This window comes from Aulostomus chinensis, chromosome 18 (genome assembly GCF_037954235.1).
Source record: "Aulostomus chinensis isolate RoL2024-O1b breed Wild chromosome 18, RoL_Achi_v1.0, whole genome shotgun sequence".
Taxonomy (NCBI): domain Eukaryota; kingdom Metazoa; phylum Chordata; class Actinopteri; order Syngnathiformes; family Aulostomidae; genus Aulostomus; species Aulostomus chinensis.
In genome coordinates, this window is record NC_141337.1 from 13253484 (window position 1) to 13274898 (window position 21415).

The 21415-nt window shown below is 43.2% G+C and overlaps 1 protein-coding gene across 1 annotated transcript; it reads right to left on the bottom strand.

The window, feature by feature from the left end:
* Positions 1 to 15939: 15939 nt before the first annotated feature.
* Positions 15940 to 19908, bottom strand: LOC147245253 (WAP, Kazal, immunoglobulin, Kunitz and NTR domain-containing protein 2-like). Its single transcript, XM_086184563.1, has 3 exons — positions 19280 to 19908; positions 17971 to 18287; positions 15940 to 17811 (listed from the first exon to the last, which is right to left on the bottom strand). The coding sequence occupies exons 1-3, from the start codon at positions 19490 to 19492 to the stop codon at positions 16611 to 16613; spliced, it is 1731 nt and encodes a 576-aa protein (XP_086040689.1). The 5' UTR covers positions 19493 to 19908; the 3' UTR covers positions 15940 to 16610.
* Between the last annotated feature and the right edge of the window lie 1507 nt (positions 19909 to 21415).

Below are 21415 nucleotides of genomic sequence, written 5' to 3' on the forward strand. Positions count from 1 at the left end.
TGTGTCATATTTAGTCCTTGGCATGTATTCACATTGCTGTTGGTCTGTAAAGGTGTTTAAACTTAAGAAAACACTACAGATTAAGTTCAAGTAAGAACTTCCATCACACAGTCCAGTATTTGTTGGCCCATTCCCCCCTCAACCTGCCTCCTGGCAGGGACCCTGTCACTGCGCATCATCATAGAAACGTGGACGATTAAGGCTTCAGAAATGCTGAAATCTTACATCTTCAGGAGTCTACAGAAACTTTTGCCAACTTTCTATTCTAGCGACTGAGCTCAATCTGGGTTGACCAGGTTCAACTTTTTTCTCTCACGCGTACTTCGGTTGCTTTGGTCTTTTTTAATGAGTTGGTTTTTTTTTCACGCAGGGCTCCAATCATTCTGAGCTCCTTACTTCTTCTCCCTCGCCCCTCCCACTAACAGTGAGTGTGTCCTCAGAGAAGGACTGATATAGACGCTGGCTAAAACTACTAACAGGACATCTGATGCAGTGAGCTAAGAATAAGAACACCAGTCAACAGCTCTCGTATACGTAGGATGTCTTGACAGGGCCACTTAGGACCGGAGACCCCGGGAAAAGTTACATTATAAAGCATTTTTGTACTTATAAGAATCAGATGTTTTCATTGCGTATGTTTTAATACCGTAAGACTTTTCCAATTGTTTTATTGGTTTAATTCTGTCATGCAAACAACTTTCACGCCAAGACGACTGGAAATGTTTCAGGAATCTGAAATGAGAAGCTTACTGCCGATCTTTGAGAAAGCAACCTTTGTGTGCGCAGCAGATTTCATAAGGCATTGCACAACATTCTCCCCTTAAAGGAGGTCAAAGTCATCTGGCATGAACCACGCACCCTAAAGACACACACTGGAGTAACCCGCCACACCCTCCATCTCACAGCTCCTCTTCCCAGTTCAGGTCTGCTTTTGCAGCTACTGAAAGGTCAGCTCTTTTTTTTTTTCTCCTCTAAAAATGGCAGCACACAAATCATCAGCTATCTTATTGTCAGAGAGGGTGAAACGCTGGCTTAGAGTATATAAAGATACAGGACAGGGTTTGGCTTGCATTGGATTTCTCCTACAGTTAACAAAGGTGCACGCATACACGCACCAGAATGCAGATTCACACTCACACAAACACACACAGAAACCTAAAATCTCTGATAAGCGCTTTCTCCTGTTCTCGCTCTCTCTGTGTTTGTGTGCTCACTTTCCTCTTTTCTAACGCTTCTCATGGTCGGAATAAGTTTGGGTTTATGAGGCCTGGTAGAAATCCAAGAGAATAAATGTGAGCAGGCAGCGTCTCCTCCGAGGCTGGATGAGGGCTGTTAGACACACTCTGACTTATGCAAACGTATACACAAGCGTACGAAGAAAGGGGAACACGTGAATCGCTCCCCCCTTCATACATTTGCAAATCTGTAATTTTTTTTTTTCTCGTATCGGCTCTCGTGAATGAGCTCATTGTCAATCTGTATTTCACACGTCTGGTTTTGGATTAGCAGGCTCTTCGTTTTTATCACATCACAAGAGCATACATAAACACTATATAGTGGGTGTGTGTGATATAAAGTGAGTGCTATTGTAAATAATTGCCGTTCTCTCATATGAAACAACAACAGGATGGTGTCTGATGTGCCTCACCCACTGAAAGTCCAGGTTTAAGTGAAGTGTGGCGCGTGGGTAGAGCGCGCAGGTGGTAAGACATGATGCAAAACGTGTGCTGCTGTCACATAATCATAATTCAGTCATAAACAACCGAAACAATGAGATAATTTATGCCTCAAATTGAAATTAATCTCTGGATCTGATTATTTACACCTGGTATTGGCATGCGATGGCTGTTCGGCTGAAGTTGTCACCAACCTCATTCTTCATCATTTGCTAACGGAAAAAAGGGAAAAAAACTTTGCTGTTTTTTTTGTCGAAATTGAAACTGAAAGCGGAAAATTCCTCTGGGCGTCACTCCATCCATTTTGAGTGAGGCTGCACAGCCAATCCCCTTGCTTTTATCATGCTAAGAACAGAATAATACGTATATCAAGATGAAAGTTTGATTTCAATTCACAAAATACATACAACAACATGAAAACAAACAGGGTCCATTACGCTTTAAAAAAAAGCCCCCTGTAAATATTTGTGGCGAATCTGTCACTTTGTTGAGTAAAGAATACTGACGTCTCTTTGGATGGAGGACTTCTGAATATATTCCTGGTTACCAGAGGGACTCGGTAGCATCTTCCAGAGCATAAAGGCTCAAAATGGCTAAGCGAGGATGGGAGCTATCCTGTAGGATACTTTACTTTATAGGCTTTTGTGGTTTGCCAGCAATTAAGCCGGACAAAGATATTTTCCCAGATGGTTTATTCTTGAGTCTTCAGTTTAGGTGACCTCACCAGGCAGGAAGGCGAAAACATTTCAACGATAGTTTTGTACCCAAGATCCAAAAAGCATATGAATTTACATGTCTTCCTCTCAGGAAGAGGCTGTGTTCGATCAGATGAAGCGTACTCAGCCTCTCCCAGCTCACACGTGACACTTTCCCTTCTTAGAAAAGACAACGTAAATGTTTTTCTGCTCACTGCAGGGGTTTGTTAGATACCTGTCCAGCACAGAGCAGCCTGTCTCCTCATCAGCAGGTGAAAGCTGAACCGAGATTCTGGAACAACTTTATCCACTCACTATTTCACCTCAGTAAGGCTGTATTTCCTTTTAAGTCTATATTTTGTAGTCAAGGACAGTGCTGCAGACTCTTTAAGGAAGGTTCTTGCAGGTACACATGTGCATGAAGTAGGATACGGCAGGAAATCGAATTCTCGTTGCGATGCAAACTCATATTCACATTACATAAAACCAAACGCCGTCTAAAACTGAATTTGTCTTATACAGTTTGGGCACAAGATCATTTTCAGTTTTCAGCAAAGAAAGAAAACCATGACAACACGTTGGACTACAGACCTTTTGTTCTTAATCTTTAGTTTGCTGCTTAACCAGAAATTCTCTGGATAACCTCGTTTCTCTTGTGTATGGTCAGTGACTCACAAGCGCAGCACCTGTTACTGCATCAGTCTCTGCATGCGCTACACCCGTTAGATTTTTGGGAACACATATTTCACCCCCTCCCCCGTTCGGTCTCCATCACTCTATGGCCTCTGTCATGAGCCATCATCTCTGGCTCTCTCTCTCTCTCTCTCTCTCTCTCTCTCTCTCTCTCTCTCTCTCTCTCTCTCTCAGATGATAGGCTGTGCCAAGTTGAAGTGAGCTGACTCACAAACAGTGTGGGTTGCCAACTAAACTCCAACAAATATACAGAGATAGGATATATAGGGAGAGAGAGGCAGAGAACATTACTAATGAAAAACTGCCAAAAGCACAGAGGAATAATAAAAAAAAAACATCTCAAATTTAGATCATTCAATTTAAAACAAGCCAAAGGATTTATATAAATAGCATATAAAATGCACCCAAGAACTTGTCCAAAGTCTTTTTTTTCCTCCTTTCTTTTCTCTCTGCATCTGTGTTTCTACTGAAGCTGCAATCTGGCAGAAGTGGCTACAAATTAATAATTTGCTCCCCAGAGAGTCGCAGACTGAGTCACTCCTCCAATTACAAGTGGTAGAAAGTAAACACAGGAGCACATAAAGGTAGGCAGGGAAGGCAGGAGCTCCCCTTGGGAAAACCACCAACCTCTTTTTTACACAAAGACACACACATAGGAACATGACATATCACGCAGGAATAGACACACACGCACACAAACACACGAGCTTTTTCACGACAATGAGCCCCACTTCTGCCAGCCAGAAACAGGGTCATCTCACAAGTTTTTATTACCTTCAGCAATTAAAGCTGTTCTGTTCAGCAGTAACTTTTAACATTTTTGCATAAAATACCTCATAGCTCTTTATCATGGTGTTTAACGGTGTGCAAACAGTGATTATGTTGGAAATGCAGGAAATGAATGGTGGACATGCTGTACTTAGCTAACGCCCTAGCATCAAGTACACATGGACTTATGGGATGCTGGTTGCTATGCCTCATTAGCTCCAAGGGACGGGAGTGTCACCCAAACACACACGTATATCTGTGTGTGTGGGACACGTGTACTACTGAGCTTGTGTGTGTGTGTGCGTGTGTGTTACTCTGAGTGGACATTAATCATCTCCACTGCATAGAAGTGGTCATTTAGTCGAGGTAAGCCAAGGTTATCTGCTGTAGGCAACTTTAGCACCACACTCATCACCGTAAGAGTTCATAACAGGTCATACTGGTGAGATGATAAAACACACCTTTATGTCTCCCTCGCTTATACACATCTCATGTGGTGTGTGTTCTTTTCCTTGTCTTGTGAGAGGATGAAATAACCTTAAAATACTGAATTTGATGGCTCCTATTGAGAAAGTACAAATTTTTCCTGTATGCTGCTATGAATTTATTGGCAAGATGAAAGGAAAATCAGGAACATGTCAGATGTAATATTTCCTTCTGTTTCTGTGTTTTTAACTGTATTTAGAGATAAACCACATATCCAGCTCAGCAAGAAGGGATCATACGAGCCACAAGCTGGAGCCTACTATCACACCCATAGTTCTACAGCACTAAACTTCATCACCCCTGATCCGCCCAAACCTCCACCACACCTCCACCACAAACGCCCGGACCCCACCCTTTCCACTTTATAATCAGAGTTGCCGAGCTAAGCAGAGTGAAAGCACAGGAAAGACAGTGGGGGCCAGTGCTCGACCCCCATTCAGTGCAGTCAGTGGGCCTGTCCGGGCCCCGAAAGCTCAGATTACATCCCACATAATGAGAGGCCTGGCTCAGCAGGCTCTGCTCTCTCTCTCTCTCTCTCTCTCTCTCTCTCTCTCTCTCTCTCTCTCTCTCGCTCTCGCTCTCTCAGTCTCACACACACACACAAAAAGAGACATGCGCATGCACACACACTGTGGCATTATTGCTGAAGTCCTGTTCTGTTCTGTTCTTCTATCTGGTTGCTGCTCTGACAATTGCCAGCACAGCTGCTTTACATGTCTCTGTATGGCTAAAGGAAGTAGACACACACACACACACACACACACACACACACACACACACACACACACACACACACACACACACAGCGTGTGTCTGTGTTTGAGGTCTAATATACCAACATGGATGCATTTTTCCTCCTAATCGTTGCCTTTGATCCAACATCTCTTTTATGCTTTCCCAGACAACATGCTCCTCTAACCAGTGACTCAACCACCACACCAATGGTGAGCTGGTCCAGCACTCTTATCAGAGGTCAAAGCAACAATAAACGGATTAAAATAATGCTTTGGCAAATTTGATGATGGAATTTTGGTGAAACTTGGAAGGATGATTAATGCTTTTTTTGTATAAATTAGTTTTATAATCTATTACATGTAAGACTGCTTTATAAACATAATTTAAATGTAATACAAAATTTACGAAGGCTCTTTTTCAGCCTTATTCCAAAGTTGGGAACACTTCACTCTAACCCAGGGCCCCCATTTTATCCATCCAGCTTTGCTGTAACCTGTCAAATTTATGATGAACACCGAGAGATGACTAGACTAACTAGTTCTCTTAATTATCTGTGTTTGCTTGACATTAAAACCTAGTTTCAACCCTCCAACACCACTGAGGTGTGTAGACCTGCCTAAGTGTCCTCCCTCCCTAAATTGTTCACATTCCCCAAGGTTTAAAATTCATATTCCTCTTCCGATATCTAGATGTACAAGCACACACACACACACAAACACACACACGCGCACACAAACAAATCCATTCAGCGCACATCTCACAGCCTACTCACTCTGTGTGGGCCGGCATTGTGTTTATTGCTCCGTGCTTTCATAGCACCAAGGCCATTAGCATTGTGAAAACCTGGATCGGGGCACTGGGAGCTTGTGCGCTTGTGTATCTTAGTGTGTCGCTGTATTTGTGGCCTTAATGTGCCGCAGGACATGAGCTTGTGTTTATAAACATAACACATTATTACATCTCTCAGATGTCTATTTTTCCCTTTTTTTGTCAAAGCATCCACCTCTATTTTCTTCCCCTCAGGAGTGTGTGTGTGTTACTGTGTATGTGACCGTGTCATAAAAGAATGAGTGAGGTCACAGACTTTTGCTACAAAGGCTCCCAGCCCAAGGTCTACTAGAGTACAAGCAGTCTTTGTCAAGGCCATGTGTGGAGTGCTCTGTGCTGCATTACAATGGGTCGGGGAGGGAGAGCGATAGAGAGCAAGGATGGAAAGAGAGAGAGAGAGAGAGAAAGAGAGGGGCTCTAACAACTTCTATTGATTAGCAGCAAACAGTTCCACCTAACACCCCAGCTGATGTTACTCCCGCCAGCAAAAAAATGCAGCACCTAAAAGCTATCCACCCTCTCTGTGCTGTTTTTTTCTCCATCTCTAAATAATGCCACATAAATATCATTAATATGCTGCAGGGTTGCTCATCTTTATTTGGTTTTACTATGTGAGCATCCTAGGATGCTATTATTATTTGTCTCTTCATTAGTTTGTATAGGTGAGTCTTTCTCTTCATCCGTTTATATCACCGCATTTCCCATGAGCCTTTGTTTAGGAGAAGTAAGTGCCGGGCTTGTTGTCTGTTTCAACTTGAGAGAAGTCATGCTGATGCAGAGTCAGGTCAGGAATTTAGTCACAGCTGCTCTATACTCAAGTATAATCTGGCCTTGATGGTCCAGTCTAGGTAGGGCGCACACACACACACACACACACACACACACACACACACACACACACACACACACACTCACACTCACACTCACACACACATACACAGTCCTTGCAACCACATTAACGCAACAGGGCCACACACGAGGTAGAGGTGTGGTGGATCACACACAGCCTAGATCAGGGAGCTGTTGAGGTGGGATGAAATCAGCTGGAGACCGCTTGTGTTCCAGAGATGAACATGCGGAGGACAGATGGGGGGCTGGGAATGTGGGCTGATCTTTGAAGTTGCTGATGTGTGTAATTGTAGTTGTTACACTTCAGCCAATGAGTATTCAGTGGTGTTTGTCTTTTTGTTTGTTTGACTTCTAGCAGGATAATGCAGAAAATATATTTTTTCACCTAACATGGTGGATGGGGTTTAGAATGGAAATGCATTACATGTGAAGTAGTATTAGTTATAGTGTCACCTGGGCGCTACAGGAAGTGTCGTATTGGGGCACAGAAGACGTGCATAAGTTCGACTTCTGGCTTGGTTGAGCCTCTGTACAGACACAGTTTGCTGTAGCTACAGGTGAGAAGCAAGATGAGGGAACACTAGCGCCCCTTCTGGTCAGTCAGGGTACCTATTTTGGGTTACTACTGCGACCCTCCTGATGAAACTCCTCGACGTCAGATGAAAAGATGTGACCGCCAACTCCACATGTGACGGAGGAAGGACAAGGTTATTGATGTCAAGATGCTCCCCCACAGGACAACACGGTAGGTGAAAAAAACTGAGTAAAAGCCACAAACACCCCCCCCCCCCCCCCCCCCCCAGAAACACTGGAAGAACTTGGTCAGCGGGTTACTGTGAAAACTGAGTTTTCGTTTATGTTAAAAATTCAAATTAAAGGCATAAAGTTCTTCACATGATGTCAAATATCCTAGTTTCTGCTCACGAGGAAAGAATATTCGCACCATGTTACACACATTAGTCTGTTCCCTCAAGCAAAGGCTGTATATCATCAGGTTTCACCACCTTCTCACGCTATTGAACAACCACTCACCTCCACACGCCCAAGAATAAGGGTCTTATTTTGGGTTTGGCTTGCAGTAGTGGTCTTCTGGCACCATCTTGTATGACCCAGGTCATGGGGACATAAATGTGTTAATGAGTTTTATGGAGAGGATTTAAGGATTTAGGGTTAAGGTTTAGGACGACCAAAGGACCTGAAAGTAAAAGAATATTTAAGTATGGGACAGGGGTCCACCTGACATGACCCGTATCTGTCAAGCATGACTCATCACATATCGCCCACAATGCAACTTAAACCATTACTTTGGGCCGTGTCTGGCCAACACAACACGCCAGAGCCGTTTGTGTCCCAGATTAGTCCCTGATGCATCATGTGTACGACAGGGCTCCACAAATAATGTAAACAAGCATGGCTGTGTGTGTTCGTTTGACACAGCGCCGTCTGCTGCTGCACACTTCATACAGTAAGTGTGCAAAAACATGAATCTAACGGCTTTGAAAAAAGTCTGAGAGCATGTAGCAACTCTTTGCTACTTCTCTCTATCTATCTATCTCTCTCTCTCTGAACCGCCCCGCCCCTGAACACCCAGGTGAATTAACATCATTACCGTTGCGCGTCAAAGTCGACAGTAGCTAGAGGCTGAAATGAAGGGCTGTTGAGAAAGGCCATCAGAGCTCAGAGCAGATGTAAGAAAAGATATTAGAACTGATGACTACCGACTGGTTGAATGTCCCAGGCATCACTGAGGAGGACAATAATCCCATCACCAAGCAACTGTACATCAGAGAATATAGGCTTACAAACACAAACACACCTTTTTGTTGAAGCATGGGAGTCAACTGTGTAATGTGAATTTATTTCGCAGTATTTGACTGTAAACATTCATTTGTACGTGCCGTAGATGCGATAGCTGAGAATACAAACAGGACATCCCTGCAGGTAGGAAAGCCAGAGAGGTCAACGGAGCCTGAAAAGAAAAGAACCGTCACAGTTTTGTCAACTGTCACCTTTCATAAGATTTCCCTTCACTGCTTGCATTAATCTACAAAACTTTTACACCAATTGGAGCTCCAATCGTCATGGCAACAGATGGCCTAGTGACATCCTCAGGCAAAGTTTCAGAGTGATCCCCCTCTGCTGCGGTCTAGTCAAGAAGCCCATTTAACGGTCACTTGGCAGGTGCAATCCACTTTGGGACGTCATTAAGAGCCGTCAGCTTTGCTCCGTCTCTCCAGGGTACAGAACCACAGCCTTTGCCTTTGCTTAATACTTTCCTAATTTGCATTTTGTCTTTTTTGCCTCTCTCTCTCTCTTTTTCTCACAAATATGCTTTTGTTTCTCTATCTGACCTCTAAATTTCTTCCCCCTTAATACTAAGCTGTAATTCTCACTTGAGCAAGACACAGCAGAGGTCAGAGGTCAAGTGTCATGTGACACTGTCTAAGCAGCTCAGGATGAAAGCGTGACGTCATGAGATCTGACACACACACACACACAAACACATGCACACCACATAAACTCTCTCTCTCGCGCGCACACACACACACACACACACACACACACACACACACACACAAACACTCTCAAGTCTTGTTTGGACGTGAGCTGCACGTGAGGATTTCGGCTGGAGCCAGCTTAGAGGCATTTGCTTTGCTGCCAACACACATACATGTAGAGTAAACACGTGCACATGCAGGAACTCACAAAGACCCGTCTGTGGCAAAGCGTAATTAATCTTTCTTTTTTACCTGTTGATCGCTTCCCTAAACAAATCTCAAAGGACAAATTATTCACCCGTTGCGGCCCAGCTTTCCGTCTACACAGTGGCTTTTATGTTCAAACAAGTCCCCTCTCCATGAGAAATGTTTGCAACTCATATGCTAATATAGCTGAGCGCGAGGGAAAAAAATAAATAAACAGGTTCTCCTGCCATTCAAACGCAGAGTGAGCTTTTCCATAACAAATGATAAAAGCGTCAATTAATATTCATAATGTCTCATTGCAGAGAGGCACAAAACCTGACTGCAATCCAAATATAGACTGCATCTTTTCTGTGTACGTGTGTTTTTGTGTGTGTGTTTGTGTGACAGGCATTTCCTTCCTTTTCCAGTTGAACACTTATGTAATATTTATAGCTGAAACAAGGTCAGACACCTAACTTATATGCATTAATGGTAAAATGTAAACAAGTGCTCCTCCAGTTCATGGAATTGCCTTTAGGAGGGGATGACTTACTAAGGAAACTATCTGTCATGCACATTTCCCAACCAGCCACTGACCCCCCCCCCCCTTCCCCCATCCCCCCTGGAGCTAAACTGGTCTCAGTGAATGACATATTATGTCAGGGCCAACATTAGTCAGATGCTACAAATACTAAGACAGCAAGAAATTAGAATGATTATACTGTGCCAACCTCATTTCGAAACTGAATTCTATCTCATAACAAAAAGAGAAGCCTGGCAGCAGTAACCCAATATTATACTACAGCAATCATAAAATGTATTTGTAGAATATTTTTGACTCTTTCGGGGGAAAAAAATAGTCTACTCTAACGCGTCTTTTTTTTCTAATCTTAAAAGTTTCAGTAGGTGCAATAAAAAAGACATTTACTGAGGGATGTTTTATTGCATTCACCTTCATTTCATCAGAAATCTCTCTTTACATCCTGTCTCCTCAAGTCCACGTTAAAGATGGCAGACGAGGACTCCCTCCAGTGTCTGCTGAGCTTTATAGCATTTCAGCAAAGACTTGCACCAATTGGCCCTGCTGGTACCACAGCAACAGCAGCTGTGAAGTCATTGTGGTCGTAAGCAAAAAGAATTCTATTAACAGTGACTGTGGAGCCATGTGGTTTGTGTCAATGAGGAAAGGCCTGGTACATGAAGAAAAGCAGACTGGCTACCGCTACTGCTTTGACCCTCTCTAGAGTGCATGAGTCCGGGACGTAAATGAATAATCTTTTCATTTCTGTGGTTGTTTCTAGTGTTGGTGTTATTAAAATAAAAGAGAAGAGTGATTTGGTATGGTTAAAGCTGTTGATTTCAGTTAGCTTGGAATTTTCATCAATATAGAGGAAGAACTACGTTCATACTCAGGATTTCAGATTCCAAATCAATGCAAAAAAAAAAATAACTGCTTCAGCATTCATTCTATTTTTCTTTTTTCTATATTCTTTGGTTCATTTCCAGAGGAAAACAAAAAAGTAAGAAAATGTAATCTACAGTTTAAGGGGGGAAAAAACAACTTCTTTTTTCAAGTGGATGAAATTATAATACAACAGTTCAAGTGACCTTGAACTTTGACCACCAAAAACCTCTCAGCATCTTTGAGTTCCAGTCGATGTTTGCGCCAGATTTGAAGGAATCCCTTCAATATGAACAACCAGCATGGGTCATAGGGACGTAGGGACGGATGGATGGACAGACGGAAAACCTGGAGACCTTCCACCTCTGTCCTCCAGCTGAGGTTGATGCCGGGACACGACTGCAGCACCAAGAAGGTGCGCATTCCTACCAAGGAGGTAACATGATACAGAGTATGAACATGATATCCTCAAAATCTGCAACACTTCCCTCTAAACTGTCAGAAATAGTTCCCCTGATGGAAATTCCAGAAAGAAACTGCTATATTCTGCCCCTGGCCAGTGCTCGGGATCTACAGGACAGCCCACAATGGATGAATCTGGACATTTTGGGGGGAAATACTGAATCCCATTAACATTTAAAAACTAGCATGAATAATGTGAAAATTAACCAGAAACTAAAGGGGTAAAATTTTAGTGATGTTTATGTATATATATATATATATAATCACAAAATAGTAGTTATCAAGGTCAATATCTGCTTTTATTATGAGATTAGAGTGAAAACACAGGAAGTGTGACGCCCACATTGAAAAGCTGTTACAGATGTTTATTTTTGTTGGATGTGTCCACAGTTCAACCAAGAGAAAAACGCCTCACCGAAAAGAAGTTAACCAGCAGCTTCTTTTTGCTGCTGCTCTCAGATGCGAAGGGCATTGACGTGGTTCGGTTTTACCCTCCATCTGTAAAACTTAGACTGATAAAACGTTTGTAAGATCCTCCGAGTTTACTTCAACAGTCCCACTGGGCTTAATTACATCTGGTTCTTTGGACTCCCCTGCTGTGTGTGTTTGTGTTCAAATAGACGTGTGTGTAGGTTGGACACGACTTCGTGTCACACTGAAAACGGGACAGGATGCAAAATCACACTTAGCGTGCTTGCAGATGTGCACGTGTGTATGTGTGCGCGTGTGTGTGTTAAAACTTTGTCATCTCATAAAAATAAGGATTCTACCTTTATTCCTCAGTGACTTGAAATCACGTAATCTCCTGGATATTGGAGAATTACAGGCAATATACACTATTAGTACTCAATAAAACCAATTAGAGCTTCAACTTTCACCATAAAATAGATTTCCTGTTACAGAGGAGTGTTTGCAACAGAGCTAGAAGAGGCAACAGCGCCCTATTTCCCCCAGACGCGCGCGGGCGCACACACACACACACACACACACACACACACACACACACACACACACACACACACACACACACACACACACACACAGCAATTACTATTATTAGGAAGCAGAAAGATAAGAGGGTAAAAGATCCCGCCCCCCCCCCCAAGCCAACAGCAGCAATTTTTAGACAATTTACAACCTTCTTATACAATGATGACCTTTGCCTTCATCGTTGAGTGTCTGCTCATCCTCGTCCACCCCCCCTCCTGCATTTTCATTTATTCTTCCCTGTGCTCCTGTATTTCCAAACCTTGGTCATGTCACGTTTCCTTTGTTTTCTGTTAGAACATAATGCTAATTTGTGTCAAGTCAAGTCAGTTTTATTCGTCTAGCGCCAAATCACAACAAAAGTTATCTCATGACACTTTACGAGAAGAGCAGGTCCAGCACCTCACTCTTTTAATGAATTTACACCCAACAACAACAACACCTTCCTTTTAACAGGCAGGGACGTGGAGCAGATCAAGGCTCAATGGGGACGGCCTTCTGCTTTGACCGGTTGGAGGAAAAGAGAGCAGGAGAACGGGATAGAGACAAAGACAGATAATAGAGAAAGACAGATATACGGAAGGACAGAGAGGGGCAGAGATAAAGAGAGAGAGAAAGAGAAGAGACTGATGGACAGACAGGGACGTGAGCAGGTGGAGCTATGGGTGGTAGCTTGAGCCTCTTCAGGTCTGTAGCCTCCTCCATCGCGGGATCTGGGATGAGGGGAGCCTGAAGGCTCCGGAGATGAAGATGAGTTAGTAACACACATGAGTACAGGAGGACAGAGAGGAGGAGAGAGAAGCCCAGTGCACCATGGGAGATCCCCCAGCAGTCTAAGCCTACAGCAGCATATCTAAGCACCAGCCTAACCCTAAATGTGTTTAAAAAAACAACAACATGTGATGGAACTATAATTTGTGTGTCAGTATGAACGCTTCATTGCTTGTTCCCCTCCGTTCTCCACCCCTCCCGTCTAGATTTTTTTTGGTCCAACTCAAGACGTAGACCATATGTGTGTTAGCCACATCAACACACACACGCACGCACGCACGCACGCACGCACACACACGCACACACACACGTGCATCCAGAGAATTGGGCAATATCCACTAGACCATCTGGATACTTGCAGAGGCATTTATAGGGCAAGTGAGAAAAAGAGAGCGAGTGTGTTTGTGCATAACGGAAAAACAGAAGTTGTGATTCACCAGAAGTATTTAGATTTGTGTCCTAAAATCTGCTCACTTTAAACTATTCCAGACTGTAATTTTTTTTTGCAGATTTGATCACTTTATTTGGCCTTTAAATAAAAATATCTTGATGTTCCAAATTTGACTTTAACAGACCTGTAAATGCAAAATGTTCTACCGTCTATGTGCAACTCAATAGGGAAGTTCTGCGTTCTGTCGAAGAGTAACTTCAGAGTCACGTGCTGCCGCTCGGTGGACGACTCGACTAACTACACACAAGAATCAGTAACATTTCTTCCTCCTTTGTGTCTTTACTGAAATCTCTTCCACACAGTATTCAGTAAAGTTCACAAACGTCACAAGATGAAAATGTAATATATTTAAAAGCATCCACCTTTTTCTAGAGTAACCCTTATAGAATGAAGTGCCACCGTTCGTTTATCCTGCTGTTTTTTATTCTTGTGTAAAACCAAAGAAGAATGCATGCTTTGATTATTGTTATAGCATCAATCTGAGGAGCGTCTCTCTGTACATGCATGTGTAAAAGTGTGTTTATATTTTCTTTCCCTGTGTGCACACATTCAACACAATGAACCACCTGCATGTAAAGTGGGTCATGTACCGTCTGTTCCTCGTGTTCTCATAGCCTGTCCAGCCTGTTTGCATGCATGACGACCGCAGGAACGTCTCGTGTCGTGGACTCACACGCTGCCAACGGTGTGAAGAGTGTTTGTAGAGTGATGCGCTTCAATTGATGGTTTCTTTCTTCCTCTCATTGTTGTGTATTGTGTATTCTTGAACCTTACGAGGCCCTGGGGTGGCGAGAGAGACGTTTTTGAGTTACTTGTTGCAGTAGTAGTAAAGATAGGGATTATTTTGAAGCCACAAGATATAACTTGTTCTCTCACTTTAGCTGATGTGAGACCACAAGATGCAACTTGTTTCCTCACTTTAGTTTTTTGTAGCCCAGAAGTCATAACTTGTTCTATTATTTTGTCTTTTTTGAGACCACAAGGTATAACTTGTTCCCTCACTTTAGCTGATGTGAAACCACGAGATACAACTTGTTCCCTCATTTTGTTTCATATTTTTGATCAAAAACCATACCTTGCAGCCTCAAATTAACTACATCCAGGGTACAATTTGTAGTTCGTGGCCTAAAATGAGCTACAATGAGGGAACAAGATAGATCTCATGGCCTCAGAATTACTTAATTGAGGGAACAAGTATCCTGTGGCCTAAAAAGAATCTCTCTGTGGCCACAACAGGCTTCTGTAAAAACTAAAAACTTGAAGTTTGCCAAATATACTGCGAGCGGTTGACAAGGTTAGCGCTCATGTCACGTTGTCATGCTGGTAATCAATTCCCTGAGTGGATAATTCTGCGTATTTGTCACCTTCTTGAGAGAAAGTAGACAATCCCTCTACACGTTCTTCTTCTATACTGTGTCACCGAGGGCATTGTGCCCCCCGTTACATGCGCCTGTCTGGCTTATTATTATGGTCTGTCTGGCGGGCTGCCTGGCTGGTGGTCTCCAAGTGAACTTGATACTGAAATCGGCTAGCCGACTGTGATGTTTGGGGCATCAGTGGGGTTGCGCGGAGCTAGTCTGGAGCTCAGCCAGTCACTTAACACTTGTCAGCAGTTCTGATGAAAGTGGCCTTTTGCTTGGTGGCCTCTTTTTCATTAGCAGGGTCGGAGGTCGTCGACCAAGGCTGGGTTGGCTGGGTTTCTGTTGGTCCAAGTGGGCAGACAGTTCAGGAAGAGGGGTGAGGAAAAGGGGTTAGAGTTGGGACAAACAGAACATGAGCCTCAGTTTGGGAGGGGCTTTTGTTTCTTCAGCGTTCCGCTATTTTATCCCGCAAATTCGTCACCTGTTTACCTGCAACTCTGAAACTAAAATGTCATCATTCAGTGTCTTCAGATCAGGCCGAGCAAGCGATACGTTCCAGAAACGTTCTTCACTTCAGTTCACCTCAGGGGTTACATTCTCCTGCTCACCATCCACCCCCCTCGCCTCCATTCTCCTCTCTATTCTCTATTATGTCCCTTCAACACAGATGTGGCCGACCATCTGAGTGAGCAAGTGAGTGAAAGAGAATCAGCCAACATCCCTCTCCTCCTCCTCCTCCTCCTCTTCCCCTTCACTCTGGCCTCTCGCACATGAAAGGGGCCGCACAAGGCCAATGGACGGCCGGTGGGGTGTGTGCTATGCGAGGGCCCCAGACCCAGACACAACACAACACACAGCTCTGCGGGCCACCACAGCTGGGCTGGAATGTGACCTGCTTCAGATTGTAATGCCAGACAAGGCTCTGTGTGTGTGTGTGTGTGTGTGTGTGTGTGTGTGTGTGTGTGTGTGTGTGTGTGTGTGAGAAATAACAGTGGATGGAGGGATGTCAAGCTCAGAGCAGCCTACAAGATACAAGGAAGAGCACAACAACATCTGTGCAATATTTTTTCTAAATCATCTTTATTCATCTTGTTGCATCGAAGCTTTAATGAGCGCTAATATCGAAATATATTTCTTCTTTATAGATTCACAGCGATATATTCTGCCTATGCATATTTATATATATCCATTGGTCCTATAATAGCAGGAAAAAAATAAATACAGAGTACAGACTTTTAAATACATATTCTGTACTGTAAATGAAAACGTATCAAAATAGATTCCACAAAAATGGAACCGGAGAGCTTATTTGATTCTGGTAAATAAACTGAGGCTTCACATTGCATTATGGTGAGCGTTAAGAGCTCAGGACAGATGTAACAGAGGGTAAAACATCGTAAAACAATCATAATAAAACATAAATGAATGGTATTAATATTTTGGAGATAACATGTGGAGAGGAAATCTACAACCTCATTTTAGTACACGGCTATACAGAACAGATCCAATACTGCATGTACCTAGTATCGTTCTATTTGTCTTCACAAGACTGTAAATGACTAATTCTGAGTTTTATTTAAGACCTTGACACCGTACATGCAGACAGAATGAACAGAGAATAATCACAGGAAATAGTACAAATTAAGTGATTATGAGATTTTCTGAGATGACATACGTCAGACTTGTGAGGTCACTGGCGAATAATCGGAAAAAATTCAGTAAGGAAGAGAAAGCGAGAGGGAGGGAGGCAGGGAGGGAGAGACTACTGTGTGGCAGAGAAGTCTTTAAGGAAATTGCAGGTTTTCTTGTGGACAACCTCACGAAGCTTCCGGACTCTACGAGTGCTGGAGGAGCCAACGAAGCTGTCCGGCTGCAGGACGGCCATCCCGTTATGAACTTCTCCCATGATGATGAGCTGTCCCTCAGCTACGGTGATATTGGGGCAGGGGCAGTTCCAGTCCATATTCAGAAGAGTCACCTCCAACGGTTCTTTACCAAAGAACTTCAGACCCATCTTCTCATCCTTCAAGATCTCCTCCACTGTCACCAAAGCATGGCCCGACTCCTGCTCTTCCGTCAACTCCGTCACACGGCCCAGGATTACAAAGTCACTCTTGCAGAAGCTGGTAACCATTTTGCCTCGAGGTTTACAAACCTTACAGTTGTGGTTTTTCGGGAAAGGGCACATCTCTTCACAGGCTTCTTTGGACTCAAAGTTGTTCTCATTGCCGCCGCAGCCTCCGTAGACGAATGACTGGCACTTTTTTAGGCTGCTGCTATAAGCCCAGCGCGGCTCGTAGGCCTTGCAAGGGCCTTGAAGGCTCGGTAGGCTACAAGGAGCCGCCAGCTCTCCTCCGCAAGACAGCATGCAGGCATCGTAGGTGTCGAAATGGTTACGGTTTTTATTACACTGACTGTAGGTGAAGGTGAAACAATTGTTTCTATTGGATTCGTAGTACCAGCTTATGCTTTCTTCTCCGCAGTCGTCTGTGTCGGGGCTTTTGAGGCACTCTGCAGCTGGGAAGGGCAGGTTGGTGGTGTTCCCCTCTGCTTCCTTACCTTTGGGTTCTCTCCTGATTACAACCATGGGAAAGTGTGAGGATACACTTCCACCTATATTTTTGGCTGTGCAGGTATAGATACCAGCATCTTGGAGTTGTGCGTTGTATATAACCAGCTGGCCGATGTTAGTGACCACAACATTCCCTCGGACATGATTGGGTCTCATGATGGTGTTGTCTTTGCCCTTCAGTTGTTTCTCCCAGGTGATTTCCGGATGCGGCTTCCCAGACACCTCACACAGGAAGCTGGCAGTCTCGCCCTCAAACACAGCTTGTTGGGTGGGGCCGCTGTGTATGGTGGGGGGCTGGATATCAGCTGGGAGGGTGGTCTGAAGGGCAGTAGTGGGATGTAGAGTGGTCTCCATTGGGATTGGACTGGTGTTTGGCCAAGTCAGGTGGTACCTGTGGGTAGGGTTGAATAAGAGAGGAGTTAATTCGAGCCACGTCAAAGCCTTTTCTTCCATCATGATATATTGTTGTTTTCAAGTGTATTGATTTTGAGAATTTTACCTCTTTGAACAAATGGCAAATAGTAAAGATCTAAAATACTTAACATGTTACCTGCAGGTGACCTCAGAGATAGAGACACCCTTGGAACAGGCCTCTGCATCCATGTAGCACTTGTTATAATAGGTCATGCCATCAGATGCACATGTGAAGTGGGGCTCTCGCTCACAACGGTCCCTGCACTTACAAACTGGCTGGCCGTCCCAGATGTCGCACTCAGAGCCTTGCTGGGAGCACATGAACTTGTCGCAGGTAGCGCCCTTTGGCATTCCAATGGGGCCCTTGTTACCCTTGATGTCTATATAGCGCGCCGCCACACAGCTCTTGTTCCCACATACATTAGGGCAGCACTTCTCAAACGTCTCGCAGTCCTAAAGGAATGGAAACAAAACCTTTGTACCCGGCATGTAAATGAAACTGTACAGTAATTCTTGGAATTGCACACATCATATCTGACAGGGCATTTAAAAACAAAAAAGTAATTTCAAAAATGTGCAAGTAATTGAAAACATGGTTGTTAATTATCATTTGAGTAACCCACAAACTTTTCATTTCAGTAGCTGTTGAGTGTTCCTGGAAAAATGTAAACTGCATTATTGCATAATTGAAATGTTCCAAATTGTCTGAGTGAATAACAGATAGATAGATAGATGATAGACAGATAGATAGATAGACAGATAGATAGATAGATAGACAGACAGATAGATAGATAGATAGACAGATAGATAGATAGATAGATAGATAGATAGATAGATAGATAGATAGATAGATAGATAGATAGATAGATAGACAGACAGATAGATAGATGATAGATGATAGATAGACGGATAGATAGATAGATAGATAGATAGATAGACAGATAGATAGATAGATAGATAGATAGACAGATAGACAGATAGATAGATAGATAGATAGATAGATAGATAGATAGATAGATAGATAGATGGACAGATAGATAGATAGATAGACAGATAGACAGATAGATAGATTGATAGATAGATAGATAGACAGATAGATAGATAGATAGATAGATAGATAGATAGATAGACAGATAGACAGATAGATAGACAGATAGACAGATAGATAGATAGATAGATAGATAGATAGATAGACAGATAGATAGACAGATAGATAGATAGATAGATAGATAGACAGATAGATAGATAGATAGATAGATAGATAGACAGATAGATAGATAGATAGATAGATAGATAGATAGACAGATAGATAGATAGATAGATAGATAGATAGACAGATAGATAGATAGACAGATAGATAGACAGATAGATAGATAGATAGATAGATAGATAGATAGATAGATAGATAGATAGATAGATAGATCGGTCTCTGGAGCAGCACCTACTTGGTCAGATTCACACTCGCGGATGCAGGTGCTCATGGCATCCACCCACAGGTTGGGGTTCAGATCGTTCGGGCACAGACCTGCGTGGGAATACACCACCTTGGCCACAGACATGGGCATTGCCCTCACACGGCAACTGTCCATATAAAGGAGTATAGTGTAAAAATGTCCCAGAAGAAACCAGATCCATCGGGGAAACAGCATCCACCACATGTCGCGCGTAACAGAGCGGAGACAAAAAATCTGGATGAAATAAATCCAACGAGAGTTGAGTGTCTTTATCGCGCTTTTTAAACTTCCGCAAAGATCTCAAAACTTCCGCGTTATTAAGTTTCTAACCACTTAACCACTTATGCCGATGCGGCATAAAAAAAAGTAGCGAGAATGGCAGCGTGCTGGAGCGGTCACGGTGCTGGGAGCTCTCGCTGCACGTTTACTAGTAGCTGGAAGATTATGGCTGCGGTGCGCAAACCCACTACAGATCGAACTACATCAATTACAGTGACCTGTCTGGAGGGACAGCAGATCCCAGCTGAGTTACAGTTATGATCAACTTAATTAAAGAAGTTTGCGGACGCGGTTGCACAAAGGACTGGCGAGACACCTGTGCGTAACGCGCCGGCCGCCTTAACCCTTCGCTTGCATAGTGGCTGCAGAGGAACAGGGGAGGATATTCAACAATAATCTGAACAGGTTTAGCGATACAAACTTCATATAAAGTTAAATAAACCATCACAACATGGTGTTATGACGCATACTACCGCGGAGGAAGTTATGTAGTGTTAAGAATGTTACAAAACGTAGTTATTTACTGTCATTTTACATTTCTGTCTGTCGCGTTGTGTAGATTGAAAAAAGATCATTTTGACAGCTTTTGAAACTGTGATATGAGTCGCAAATAAGAGGGAATGTTCGTTTTTACATTATTAGTCTCTTGTCACTCAAATAAAATTATATTTTGGGGGGATATTTTTCTGAAGTCTGTAGAAGGTTATATGTAGACGGCACATCTCTGCTGCGTCACAGTATTCATTCTTGAACGTATTTCATTGATATATCGCCTTGTTTCTATTTGAAAATTAGAGGATATTGTTATTTGGATTGAATTTCAATCGATTTCTTTGGAGATAAATATAACTATTCGCCAGCTTTATTCTTGAGTTGATCAAATGTGTGACACAATCCTGAAACGCTCTAAATGCTGTGAGTCTCTTTCATCTGAAGGTTAAAATCTTTCAGATGATGGCAGCAAACTCTGTCGAGCTCTGTCTAGTCACGTCTGGTCTCTAAAAATGAAGGCTAGTCAAGTGGAATTTCTAGCTCATGAACTTGACCATCTTAGAGCAGCTGTGCCGGTGCACCAGATGGGGGCGCCATCAGCCACTTCTGCATTTCGATCTACGATTGTTGACCTGAGGAATTTTAACTATTCCAAAAAAAAAAAAAAAAAACACTTTATTAATAAAAAGAAAATAGTGAATGTGATTACACGAAATAAAGGACACAGTCTCATCCCTGGTGTGTTTACACGTGTTCGTCCAGGATAAGATATTGTGGAAACTCAGGGTGGAGTTCTAATTATGTGTAGCAGCCTCTGCAAAATGCAACACTTTATGATGTGCCAACGTGACTCACTAGCTGAGCAGCCATTTCACTAAATATTATACGCCATTAAATCTTAGAAATGAGAAAACGCCAAACTCTCCAGCTGAAACTTACAATGAAAGTGACTCCAGGCCCACCAGGACCACACTATCACAATATTGACACGCAGGAAGTCACAAGTAGTACAGACAGCTTGATATCATATGGTAAAAAAAAAACCCCTTTGTTCTCCAAAAAGACAGTTCCAGGAAGTGTCGCTGGAAATGGGGCTTTAAAACATTTAGGTTGACGGTCTGAACGAGCAGCCTCACATGCACAGCTGAACTGGCTGATTTTATAGCTGGTCTACACGTATGTTGAGGAGAACATTTTCATATCCTGTACATGTGAGAGTGTGTGAGCTCTTTGAGTATGGAGTCTGTGCTTCCCCACTGAGTCCAAAGAGGCCCAGCTAACTCCAGGCCGAACCCTGCAGTCTTGGTCAGGTTTGCCGTCTGTAAGTCCTCTCCGAGCACATGCGCACACGCGCGC

Excerpts from the sequence above, each read along its gene's own strand:
- LOC147245253 (XM_086184563.1), bottom strand. The coding sequence starts at position 19,492 with ATGTGGTGGATGCTGTTTCCCCGATGGATCTGGTTTCTTCTGGGACAT. Across the intron at positions 18,288-19,279 it reads GCGAGTGTGAATCTGACCAA|GACTGCGAGACGTTTGAGAA; the intron begins GTAGGTGCTGCT and ends CCATTCCTTTAG. Across the intron at positions 17,812-17,970 it reads ATCTCTGAGGTCACCTGCAG|GTACCACCTGACTTGGCCAA; the intron begins GTAACATGTTAA and ends CCCTACCCACAG.